A 13,919-nucleotide genomic window follows, 5' to 3' on the forward strand; every position below is an offset into this window, starting at 1 on the left:
GAAATCGGCGTGCCCACGCCGATTCTTGGGCTGACGCCGATTCTCACGCCGATCCGCACGGCGCCATTGTAGGCCCCGGATCGGCGTCAGATTTTTAATTTTTTTTTAAATTTTTCAAAACACTATACATACTCGCTTTGGACGTCATTTTCATTCGCACCACTTGTTTTAATTAGTACTCTCTCTATCTTAATTTCTGTACAAGATCAACAACGCGAAATGAGTAATGCCGGTGGTAGTGGTGGTGGGGATGCTGATGAGTACGAGCGTATGATGAACGAAGAGCTAGATACCTATACGAGCCGTGTGGTTGATCGATGGCTGCAGAGTTATATGCAGCCGGTGGTACCTCGCCCACGACCATTTGTCCACCGTCGAGAAGTGGTTGATCGTGATCATGTAGCTGCACATCAGCGCCTATTCACAGATTACTTCAGAGAGGAGCCGAGTTTTAACGCCAACCATTTCAGGCGTCGTTTTAGGATGATGCGAGACTTGTTTATGCGTATTGTTAACGCTTTGGAGCATCGATATCTGTATTTCCGCTTCATGCACGATGCGGCTGGCAGACCCGGCCACACCCCTATTCAAAAGTGTACTACGGCAATCAGGCAGTTGGCCTTCGGGACTTCGGCAGACATGTGGGACGAATACCTCCACATCGGTGAGACGACTGCCATTGAATGTATGAAATATTTCTGTCAGGGCGTGATTGAAGTATTCGGTGATCAGTATCTCCGAAAGCCTACCCCCGACGATTACCGGGATCTGCTGCGGATGCACGGGGATCAGCATGGGTTCCCGGGAATGTTAGGCAGCATAGATTGTATGCATTGGGAGTGGAAGAACTGTCCCGCTGCCTGGAAGGGGTTCTACACGACCGGCTACAAGGGAAAGAATCCCACGATGATCCTCGAGGCCGTAGCTGATTACCGGCTGTGGATTTGGCATGCGTATTTTGGGATAGCCGGTTCGAACAACGACCTAAACGTCCTCAACTCGTCGCCCATTTTCAACGAGCAGTGCCAGGGCGTCGGTCCGGCCATCAGTTTTGTCGCCAACGACAACCAACATGATATGGGCTACTACTTGGCGGATGGGATATACCCTAGGTGGCCGTCTTTGTGAAGACGATCCGGTGCGCATCAGATGCGAAGAAGGCCTACTTTGCGACGCGGCAGGAGTCGGCGCGAAAGGACGTGGAGCGCGCATGGTGTGCTTCAGGCTCGATGGGCGGTAGTTAAGGGACCAACGCGTTTGTGGAATGTCGACTGCATTGCTGATATAATGTACGTATGTATTATCATGCATAACATGATTGTCGAAGATGAAGGTGTACAACTGACTAATTGGGCCAACAACGATAATGAAGCAGGTCCAAGCCACGACGTCGCCGCCGCCAACGTACGAGGTGAGGTACCTCACAATGAAGAAGCCCTCCTCCAAGCACATGCCGACATGCGTCAAACGGATGCTCATATTCGACTCCAAAAGGATTTAATTGAAGAGTTGTAGGCGTGGAGGATTGCAAGACGTTCGTTTTTATTTAAAATTGTGTAATTTTTTAAATGTACTTTTTAATTTAAATGAAAATAATATATTTTTGCGTATATGTGTCGTATATTTAATTCCGTATTTTGTGTGATTGTTAATTGTTTGTTTTTCATAATTGAGTGATGCGGCTGAGCTATTGCATGTCCAGTTGCTTGTCCAGTTGCATGTCCAGATGATGTGGCATGAGGATTTTAGTGCTGATGATGTGGCAGTGGCAAGGCTATGGGAGAGCTATTGCATGTCCAGAACCACTGGAGATGCTCTTAATGCCCTTTTTTGGAGGGAAAATGGAAAGATGAGGTGTTTTCTATTCAAAAATAATTTTTAAGGCAAAAACAATTGGACAAATAATAACCCAATAAAATGTTAACTTCTTGAAGAAGTTTTAAAACACATTTAAATAGTGCACTACCATTAAATTTTTTTTTATAATTAAGTTATTAAATTTATATATTAATTAGACTTATATTTTAGTTAAATTGAAATTGTGTTAGAGAGTTTAGTTTGCCTTCCATTTGTTTAGGTTAAAATTGAGATTTAATAATTTATTGCAATACTTTTTATTCGAATTAATTCATAAGCTAAACGACAACACATATATGTAATGCTTACAATTTTCATCCTATATTTACTCAATTAAAGTTTTTAGTTCTTATATTTTAATTCACCTCTAATTAAACAATACTGCTAAGTTTATAGATTAAACTACGGAATAAGATGACGTTATATATATTTAAAATTAAATCTAACTTATAAAGTTTGTATAACTTCTTAATATAAAGAGTAGTGTAAATTCTCACATTATTCAAAACAAACAAGATGCATAAAATATTATCGTTATTTTAAGTGATTGTAGTAATTTACTTTTTATACGTATATGTGGCGGGAAGTAAGAAATTTATTCTTTCCAATATAAAAAATTCATTTAGTCTTTGGCAATGTATATCAAGTTATGCTATGATCTGAAATTAAAAGAAAGAAATAAACAGTCAACTAAAATGTGATTATTGGATAATACAAATTTTCTAACTTGACTTCTCAAATAAGTTTTAAATTTATATGATTTAAATTATTCATATATTTAATGTGGATATGTTTAATATTCCATATATTTTTTTCAAATTAATTTTTTATAAATTAAGCTATTAAATTTATATATTAATTTACCTTTTATTTGGATTAATGACTTGCATAGCACTTTCAATAAACATCTTTACTCACACATATTTTCTTTATTTGTATATCTTATTCTAATTAATTCATACTCTTAGATCATTAGTCACACATCTTATTTTTGTCATTAATTTTATTGTTTTTATTTCACTTAGATTATAAATTAAAATTGTATAAATGTTTCATTCATTGGGGAGTAGTAAATTCTTCATTTTGAGTGAGACAAGATAAGTACATTTCTGTTTTTTTAAATCTCTATATTGCTTTCAATTCATATTTTCTATATATTTATTATATTTTATATTCATTATTTGAAACTCTTATGTCTCGTGCATAGCTCGGGTGTTAATACTAGTAGATAAATAAATAAAAAATCTCACCTCCTCTGATATCTGGGATTCACTGATTAAGCAAAAATCTAGCATCAGTAGATCTAGATCCATCGGCGGATCCAGGTGGGGTCGAACGGGGTCGGCCGACCCCACCATCGGCCTCGGAGTTCCGCTGGAAAGCTCCTTTCATTAGCCTCCGACCCAACGCAGTGAGATTATGAGGAGACTAGCATAGAGAAAAGAAGTGAGGCAGTGGGAGGCGGTTGTCGAGAATGAAGAGATGGAGAGGTTTGAGAAAGTGAAACGAAAATGAGTTTTGCGCAGTGGTTGAGGAGACAAGTTGAAGATGGTGAATACAAAAAGTCTTTCTGCTCATTATTGATTTCTATTCCCTGTATTATTATTTACTCTTAGCAAGCTATAATTGAATACTATATCATATAGAATTACGTGTATTTGATTAAAATTAATACTCCTACTACTAGATTAAATATCTTGAATTATGTGTATTTGATTGTAAAATAGGTTTTGAATTTTTCTTTCTTTATTTGTATTAGTTCTTTAGAAAATATGTCTCATCTAATAATTTCATTTAAGGTTATATATCAATATATCATTTTATTTAACTTAAACACATACTTCAATAAATATAAAATAAATACTTCTTAATTTCTTCTAATTTTGATTTTATAATTAAAATTTTCAATATTAATATTCATATTCATATTCAAATTATTTTTACATTTGTAAAACTTAGGATGTTACAAAAAAAAATTGGGATATTGGTACCTAAGTATTTTGAAATTTCCCAAAAATTTGTTTTTTCTACAAATATTAAACTTGACATATAATATCACAAATTTAAATAGTTGTTGAATTTTTTCCACCAACTAAAAAACCCGGTTATATTTCATTTGTTATTACATCACATAAGATATGATTACCACTTAAAAATAATAGTGGTGTGTGATTACAAAATCTCTAGATGCCAGATTGGTTATTCATCTCATTTTAATGTAGGAGTAATTAGATTTTGTCGCCGGTGAGAAAAATTCGACAACTATTTAAATTTGTGATATTATAATATGTCAAGTTCAAAGTTCGTGGGAAAAATAAATTTTTGAAATTTTTTGTAATATTAGGAGCCAATATCCCAAAAAAATTATACATGTTGTTTGCATACTATCGGTACTCAGAATAATTATATAAATTAAAATATATATTTATAAAAATAATAATTTAAATAATTATTTTAAACAGTACTATTATTATTTCGTTCAACCCCACGATATTTAGTTCCTGGATCCGTTATTGTCTTGATCCCAACTCCCAGTTCTCCCACTCCACTTTTTCTACTTTCTATTTCAGGTAAAATGCGTTTATTTGCTCATTGATCTCTCTCCTTTTACTTTTGTGAAGAATGCTGATGCATATTGTTCTGTTGATGGAATCAACCAGTCACGATTTTGGTGGTAATGGATCAATTTTGATCTGTGGGATAGTTTGTTTGTTCCGGCATTTTGTTTAAGATTGAGATTTATGATGACTTCTTCCTGCTGTATAATGCCATTTGGGGAGCTTGATTTAGCAGGTCTTATTCCTCGTCGTATCGGTTAGCATGATTTGGGATTCAAATTGGGGGAATTAGTTAAAGATGTAAACTTTCGGCCAAAATGAATTATGTAGATGGAGCTTGTTGGTCGCCTTGTTTGATGTAGAATATGTGAATATTTCACTCGTTTTAAGCTCTCTATTGATTCATGAATAAGAATGTGCTAGTATTTTTTTAGGATTATGAATGGATTAGGGATGTGTTTTTGCCCTGCATAGTGACTCTCACTTTGGAATATAAACTAATTTATATGTGTAGAACAGGTAGCATCATTCGGTAGAGATCTTTGTGTAGTAAAAGGCTATGTTTAGTTTTATGATCATTGAGCAGAAGTCTCTGAGCTTTGTGGCTTCAAAAATCGTGTCCTTATCTTCTGGCCCCTTCAATCCTCAGCAGGTTCTTCAAGCTGTTAAGCAATGTCAAGAAGACCCAATGCTGCTCGCCGTATTGGAGATGGTGGGAGCATTCCTTTCGTCGGGGCGTTGCATTCCAAGGCCCAGACATCTCCACTATTATCCATTGGAATTTTTGTTGTGGTATATGTTATTGCTTCTTTCACTTTACCTCCTCCTATACATATTTTCTTAATCATGTGTTTGCATGAGTTTATTTGCTATTATTGCATTTACATATAGTGGATAGGCCCATCCATGTGTGTGTTCATACATAGACCCCTTTATCCATATTTCGCAATCCTGTAACTGAGCTATAGTTACCTTGTGTATTTGAATTAAAAAAAGAGGAGATGGCTTAAGGATGATGCTTGTCCACTTCTTCTAATACTTGTGGCAATGGTCCTTGTGACATAGTTGAGCTTGTTTTCGTTAATGTTAATCCATAATGCGAAAACTGAAAAGCTACATTTTTTCTTGAATCTCAGGGAGCATTGCTGGTTGTTGGTTATCTTTACCATGGTTCAGGTTTGTTCTTGGCCTTTTTACCCACACACTTCTGGATCTGATCCCAGAAAATTAATCTTACATGCTTGTTCAATAAATTTAGCACTCCATATGTCCAGCAACACACTTTTCACCATTCAAAACACTATCTTCCAAATATTTGTTGAAACCCGTGCTGAATCAAAATATGATGATTATGGAAACATTCCCTTTAATAAGCGGTTATATCAATTTTCCTTTGTCCTTGACAGGTAGCAGGAGTGTTGACATAACTAGTTTAAGTAGACTTGAAGGTAAGCATTTATGATTTATAAGTGTACTATATTATTTTATGAAAGATCCACAACGTGCTCGTAATTTAAAACGTAATTCAGCTATGTTTTTGTTTTTTCTGGTGAATCATGACTGAATAATGAATGCATGTATCAAAGGCTTCATTTCTTATACTTGTGACCAACTGATCATTATTATGGCTTCAGAATTTCTTGGTTTTTCATTGGTTTAGTAGCACCTACAACGATTTTCACCTTATTTTGTGATTCTGGTGTTTCAATCAAAAGTAATCCATGTTCAAGATACAAAAAGAGCTTTATGGTCTCTGTGTACTATTGCACTTGTGATGTATACCTCTGATTTTTAGATAATGGTAAAAAAGAAGCTTTATCAATTGCCAATCAGTCTTCTTCTCTCTAACTTTTTCTTCCGTGGCCTCATTTTTATGAAATGTGAATAATTTTGTGATCGGATGAGATGCATTTTGTTGAACCAGTAGTGTTCATGCAGGTGGTTGTACTCTAGAAGTTCAGAAAATAATACCTATTTTAAAGAAGACATACGGTGACAGCATGAAAAAGATATTACATGTTGGTCCTGAAACCTGCTCAGTGGTCTCTCAACTGTTGAAACAAGAGGATACAGAAGCCTGGGGTATAGAGCCCTATGAGTGGATGATGCTGATGCCAGCTGCAAGAGTCTTGTTCGCAAAGGCATTGTGCTCGTGGCTGATATCAAATTTCCCCTTCCGTACAGGCCCAAAACATTTTCCCTCGTCATAGTTTCAGATGCATTGGAGTATTTGTCTCCTAAGTATCTGAACAAGACTGTGCCACAGCTAGCGAGGGTAGCTTCTGATGGCTTAGTTATATTATCTGGTAATACTCAAAAACTTGATCTCTTAAGTGTTTTTATGATTCTGGAAGTTTATAAGTAAAAAGAGAAATGAGCTAGAGTAACTTATTTTATAAATGCATCAAGTCCATGACATCCATTCTAGTAAAATATATTTTCCATCTCAATTTCGGAAAAGTTACACGCCACATAGTCTTTCCATACCCTCTTTTCAAATGCCTTACAGCAGCTTTCACTCTTTCCCATGTTGCAATTGCATACCATTCATCTTTCATATATATCTGAAGTTAGATGGCCGTGTTTCTCATTATAACATAAACGTTTGCAGGTTACCCAGGCCAGCAAAGAGCTAAAGTGTCGGAGCTTTCTAAGTGGGGGCGCCCGGTAATTGCCAAACTTTATTTCCGTTTGTTTTATTCAAATGCCTCATAGCTGATCAATCTATGAAAAATGTTACTGTCCTGTTTCATGATTAGTGTGACACTTATGTCACAAATGTTGTGAACTATGATTCAGTAGATTTAGTGAACGGTGACATTCCGTATTCAAACTCCACTTATGTCACAAATATCTTCATCTTGATCTGCACTAAACTTAGGGTGTTGGTTTCCATTGAATAGGCGAAGCTGCGGAGCTCAACTTGGTGGATAAGGTTGTTTATTCAAACCAGCTTAGAAGAGAATGAATCTGCTGTGAAGAAGTTTGAGCAGGCAGTATCCAAGAACACTTACAAGTCAGCCTGCCAAGCTTTTCATCTCAAACCACTGCATTGATCATCTCACTACAGAACAAGGTATTCTTTTATGGCGCCAAAGCCAACGAGCATCTTTACTTCTTCAAAGTGTTAAATTAGTTATCAAATGTGCAAATTGTGTTAGTTAATCTTGTTTGATGTAAAATATTTGACCTAATTATTGATTGAAATTTTTTGCTGGTCTTATTTAGCAACCAACAAAATGCATCCTCATTAGTGTCTCTTTATGGTGGCAAAAAGTGCTCTGCAGAATATGAATTGTTTTTTTTTAAAAATTATTATCCTGCACAAATGAGTGGTCTTGTAGCAGCTCCAAGGCGAAATAGAAATTCCTAACTACAATCACATAGCATATGACGAAACAACCACCAACCAAACAACCAAAAATGAAGAAACCACCACAAAGGTAAAACACACATAATAATAACTGATTCAAAGCTTGAAACTGCGCCAATCAATTTTTTTTGAGAATTTAAATATGTCATATGATGAGCCAGTCGATAACTACTAGAAAATTTAGCAACGAAGAGATTATAGCCAATTCAAAGAAGAAAATGGATAAGAAGTTAAGATGAATGTGTTGGTTTATGGGCTTAAGAAGCCACCATATCCATAGTGGGAATGGTTGACTATGCTGATTGCCAAAGATTGTATGTATCTCTCTAGTTCGATTCGAATCTCCAATTTATTGATTGGATGTGAAATATATTATCAACTAATTGCGTTTTGTTATCTCAGGATAAGTACTATAGCTCTTTTTTTTCATGTTGGCGTGCTATGGTTCCTTTTTCCATAATTAACGAACAAGAAACGGGCAACGGCAAAATTACTCAAATTAATTAAATGACGTAATTTATCACAAATAATAGGGTTGCTTCATAAAAAGCAATACCCTATTTTTCTATTTATGAATTTTAGCAATCAACTGTTACCTAATAAAAGTGATAATACATTATAGAATAGTACTTACATATCCGAACGTATTGATATTTTCCACCACCCAACCCATTCCTCGTAATCCTTCAACTTAGGAATTCTTTGATTCTATAAAAAGTTATAGCCATTAACATTTCACACTTTGCCATATCTAAGCCACGAGAGAGAGAGAGAGAGAGAGATGAGCAAGGTCATTGTGTCTTTATTTGTGATGATGATGGCCTTAAGCCACCATATCCATGCCAACAAGGGCCGCCACTATCGTCCCAAAGACTACTTACGTGCCCACAACAAGGCCCGGGAGAGGGTAGGGGTGGGGCCCCTCGTTTGGAACGAAACGTTGGCAGAGTACGCCATGGCCTATGCTCAAGTACGGTCTCAAGATTGTGAAATGCACCATTCAGAAGGCCCGTATGGCGAAAACCTAGCGGCCGGGAGTTGGCAGGTAAGCGCGAAGGAGGCTGTCCGAATGTGGGTCGATGAGAAACATTTGTACGACGTTAAAGCCAATTGTTGCAGGGGAGAATGGAGTAGTTGTTTGCATTATACGCAGGTAGTTTGGCGAGGAACTCATTCCGTTGGATGCGCTCACATTCCGTGCCCGGAGGATTGGACCTTTGTGATTTGTAACTATGATCCTCCGGGCAACTATATCGGAGAACGTCCCTTTTAAATTCATTTGATGCTAATCTTGTGTTTGATGTATGATTATGATTTGTTGGATTTATTTGCTTATTGTTTTTGGTTCAAACGTTTATAATTTCTATTTCAAGATCACATGATAAACTGAAGCGATGATTGCCATTTAAATCAAAATTTTTCATTGACTTTTGGTCAATCTCATACTCCAACATTTAAAACTAGAATATAAAATCACAACCTTACACTCCCTCCGTCCCTCAAGAATATGCACTATTTCATTTTTAGTTCGTCCCACAAGAATATGCATTTTCTAATTTTGGAAAGTCTTTTCTCTCTAATGAGGTGGGACCCATTCTACACTAACAATATTTTATTTAATTCTTCTCTCTACCTCTCTCTTCCTTTACCAATTTTACATTAAAACTCGTGCCGACCTCAAAATGCATATTCTTTGGGGACGGAGGGAGTAATATTTTCGTAGTTATTCCGAGCAAAATTAAAACTACTATGAGAAATTAATCAAATATAACGTGGCAATATAACGCCGATTTGTTAAGAAAAATCTCAATTCGAACACGATATACTACGGGTTGGCACGACACAACTCGATAAAATAACGATAACGACACAAACTCGGTTTACATGATTAAAATATGATATTACACTATTAAACCTCATTTACATATGCACCTAGAGAAGAAAATTTAAATACAATTATTTGAAAATAATAATATTACTTTTTAGCAGTTTACCCGAACACAATCCGAAATTATCAGGTTCCTAATAATAAGTCAATCCAATAAGGATATGAACCCAATACAGCTGACCTACACCCGTTACTTTCATCCGTGTCCGTGTCGAATTTTCGTATCATTTCCAAAATTGTCAGCTCTATCTAAAATGTCTCCCGTACATAATGTAATAATCACAAAAGTAAGATATATTGATTAGGTGTATTCGTTATAATAAAGTTGCAATTGTTATTAATATTTAAAATTAGATTTTATAAATTCTTACTATTCATGTGTTTAATTAAAATCTAGTATATTTGAAATTATTAAATTCTAAAAAACTTAAATAAAGTTAATTATTAAGTGGGTAAAACGCGAGGAAATATTTAATGAAACTTTTAAAAAAAAACCGAGTACATGAGTCATGACCATGCAAAAAGCCAAATATAAAGCCTCGTACATGAAGTCTCTAGCACATTTTCTTGATGGATGATTGAATACAGCTCCGTAGTTCAAATCTTGATATTCTGATATTTTTATTCCAATATCTTCAATCATTTAATGTAATATTATTAGAGCACCCACAACCGTGCTCTTGCCAGCGAGCACGGTTGTGGGCCCCGGCCCCACTTTTTCTGCCTGCTCTTCGGCAAGAGCACAACACCCACAACTGTGCTCTTCCGCAAGGACGAACACAATTCAATTTAAAATTCAATTAAACAAAAACATTTCCATAATATTAAAATTCATTTAAAAACCGAAATAAGATTACAAATGGCAAATAAAATAAAAAAGACATAATTAAAATCCTAAAAATTTAAAAGTACATAATTAAAATACTAAAAATTAAAAATTACATAATTAAACTCCTAATAATTAAAACTTACATAATTAATATCCTAAAAATTAAAAATTATATAATTAAATTCATAAGTGACCGAATTTCGTCCAAATGGATGATGAATGTGTGTATTTATAGATGGTTTTGGGATTAAACTTTTTAAAAAAATTTCAGAAATATTTTCAGAAAAAACGGTAATAAAACGGCTATATTTTTGGGAATCCGAAAATATATTTTTTTAAAATTTTGGTATTATTTTGGATTTTAAAAAAAATAAAGAAAAAAAAATGCCAACGGGCCAATAGAAACGCGCCACGTCGCCCTGCTCGCTGACACGGACGTGCTCAAGAGCGCAGCGGCGGACAAGCTCGTCCTTGCCAGCGGCAAGGACGGACGGTGAGCCTGTGCTCACCGTTGCAGATGCTCTTAGGTTCATAACATAACATTGTTAGGCAAGTTGACCTGACCTTCATGCAATAAAAGAGAGTTGATCTCCACTGTTGTATATTGTCAATTAGTCATTAATTTAAGAACTCCATCCTTCAATTTGGGAATTCTTTGCTTCCTATATAAATGGTCATGTGGGTCATCAAAGTCATTCACATTTCTACTACACTTATATCTAATTAGCCACAATAGAGAATAATGAGTAAGGTCATTGTATTGTTTTGTTTGATGGTGGCCTTAAGCCACCATATCCATGCTCAACACAGTCCCAAAGACTACCTAGACGCCCACAACGTAGCTCGGGCAGCGTTGGGGGTTGGACCCCTCGTTTGGAACGAAAACGTGGCTAAGTACGCCCAGGCCTACGCTAACGTACGGTCTAAAGATTGTGCAATGAAGCATTCAGATGGCTGAGAACCTAGCGGTGGGGAGTTGGAATTTAAGCGCGAAGGAGGCTGTCAAAATGTGGGTCGATGAGAAGCCTTTGTACGACGTTCATGAAAGGATATGGGCTAGATTAGATTAATATGGATTAAATAATTATAGTTGGGCTACAATTATAATTAGTCCATAAGCCCAACAATCATGAAACCCTAATGACTCTTTGTCTATATAATGGTTATTTATTCTCCATTGTGGAAGATGAGAAATAGCGTAACATTAGAGAGAAAATACGTAAAGCTCTGTAGAGAGAATTCCTAGCTTTCTTCTACGGAGCAATTGTACCGGGATAGTTCCTGCATCGGATTGGATTGCACGTGGACCTCGATAGTAGTGGATTCAACTTGCAGGATACAATCGTAGAAGAAGAACAACACAACAAGTAAGATTTAGTTCGTTGTGTGTTACGTGCTCAACTTACAATGTAATTATGAATCTAGATCTGTTATTCTTGTCTGCAATTTCCGCTGCGCTCATTAGATGAATACAAGAATTACTAACAGTGGTATCAAAGCACAGGGCTCGATTCATAATTATTTTGTTTACGAATTATTTGTGGATTAACCGTGGTAATGTAATTGGAATAAATTTTGAATTCTGAGAATGTACAGTCACATGAGAAATTAGATTTCAAGTTTGAAAATTGAAATTAGATTTCAATCAAAATTTATAATTGGATTTCGATTTACGTAATGTAATTGGATTTCCATTTAAATAATGCAATTGGATTTCAAATTTACGTAATCTAAATTAGATTTACGTAATGTAATGAGATTTCCTTTTAAAATAATAAGGAAGATTTCCTTTCAAAATTTACGTAATCTAATTAGATTTACGTAATATAATTAGATTTCATTTTAAAATAATAGTATATCCCAATTACGTAAATAAATATTAATTGGATTAGCATTTTATAATTTTATATTAATTTAGAATTAATATAAATAATTAAATCCACATTTAATTAAAGAATAAAATTTGATTTTATTCGTTGAGCATTATTTGATATCCTATGTGATAAGCATGCTATTTGATTTATGCTCATTAATTTAACTATAGTAGTTAGAGACCGTTTTATTGTCTGGGTAGGCGGCGCCCAGTATGTGTAGTCCGTGTTATACTATGTCTGGGTAGGCGGCGCCCAGTATTTGTAGTCCGTGTTATACTATGTCTGGGTAGGCGGCGCCCAGTAATTGTTTGAAATTTAATATTGGATATTATATTCACAGAACTAGTATCACACTTTTCCCCACAAAATATAAGTCTTGTTTTGAAACAAACGCATCGTCCATTATAATTGTTTGATGTTCCTAGCCTTTTCGACCACGAGTTTTACGCCAAAGTGTTTACTCTAAATCTACATGGCCTAGGCTCATTCATAGATGCATGGTTGGCATCGTGTGATGGGGTTGACTTGCTTAAATTGTTTAGTGACGCCAAAGCGACCTAAATAGTTTATGGATGCATATTAATTGGATTAATAAACCAAGAATTGCAAAATAGTTGTTGCAATTGGCTTGGAGGCCTACCTTGTGATATTATTGTAGTGATCAGCCAAAGCAGGGGCTGCAATAATATAGACTTGGATCTTGGACCACTAAAATTTATATTTGATATAAATTCGTATTTTATGTTTGGGGGACATAATATATGTTAAAATTAGTGGGAGCTAATCAATACAATAAACCCTTGTTTGATTAGTGATGCGAATGTGATCTTTGTATGCTTTTCTGATTTGCTTTTATTTTAATTTCTGTTCAGATAAAATGTCAAACTTGGCTTACAAATGTTTGATGGAAACAAACAAGTTGACTGGGTCAAATTTCACGGATTGGCTCCGTTGTTTGCGCTTGGTGCTAAGGCATGACAAGGTTGAGTATGTCCTGGACAAACCAATCGGTGTCATCCCCGATAAGGAATCTTTTGAGTTTGCTACGTTTGACGTTGAAGCTCATCAGAAACACATTGATAATGCTTCTGATGCTCAGTGTGTCATGTTGTCATCTATGAGTTTGGAACTGCAAAGACAACATGAACACATGCTTCCATATGAAATGCTAAAGCACTTGAAGAGTTTGTATGCTTCACAAGCTCAAACTATGGAGTATGAGATACTTCGCGATCTCTTCAACTGCAAGCTTCATGATGGAAGCAAGGTTTCTGAGCATGTGCTGAAAATGATTGGTTTGATTGAGAGGTTAGCATCGATTGGAACGGTGCTCCCCGCAAATGTCTCAACAAATCTAATTTTGCAGTCTCTTCCTAGTAGTTTTGAGAATTTCATTGTGAATTTCAACATGAACAACACGAAGGTTGGGCTGCCAGAACTGCACAATAAGCTTAAGACTTATGAGTCTTCCACTGCTAAGGTAAAATCTGTGCTCATGGTGAGCTCTTCTGCGAAGTCTTCGAAATGGAAGAATAAGTAG

General features: G+C 35.6%; 1 protein-coding gene and 1 pseudogene across 1 annotated transcript; both read left to right on the forward strand.

Moving 5' to 3' along the window:
- Positions 1–4,458: 4,458 nt before the first annotated feature.
- On the forward strand, positions 4,459–7,655 carry LOC121743637 (annotated as a pseudogene).
- A 5,601-nt stretch (positions 7,656–13,256) lies between these two features.
- Positions 13,257–13,919, forward strand: LOC121744657. Its single transcript, XM_042138248.1, has one exon. The coding sequence runs from the start codon at positions 13,257–13,259 to the stop codon at positions 13,917–13,919; it is 663 nt and encodes a 220-aa protein (XP_041994182.1).

The sequence above is a fragment of the Salvia splendens genome, chromosome 8 (genome assembly GCF_004379255.2).
Source record: "Salvia splendens isolate huo1 chromosome 8, SspV2, whole genome shotgun sequence".
NCBI classification, from domain to species: domain Eukaryota; kingdom Viridiplantae; phylum Streptophyta; class Magnoliopsida; order Lamiales; family Lamiaceae; genus Salvia; species Salvia splendens.

Bases quoted from the DNA above. Each gene is read 5' to 3' on its own strand.
- LOC121744657 (XM_042138248.1), top strand. From the start codon at position 13,257: ATGTCAAACTTGGCTTACAAATGTTTGATGGAAACAAACAAGTTGACT.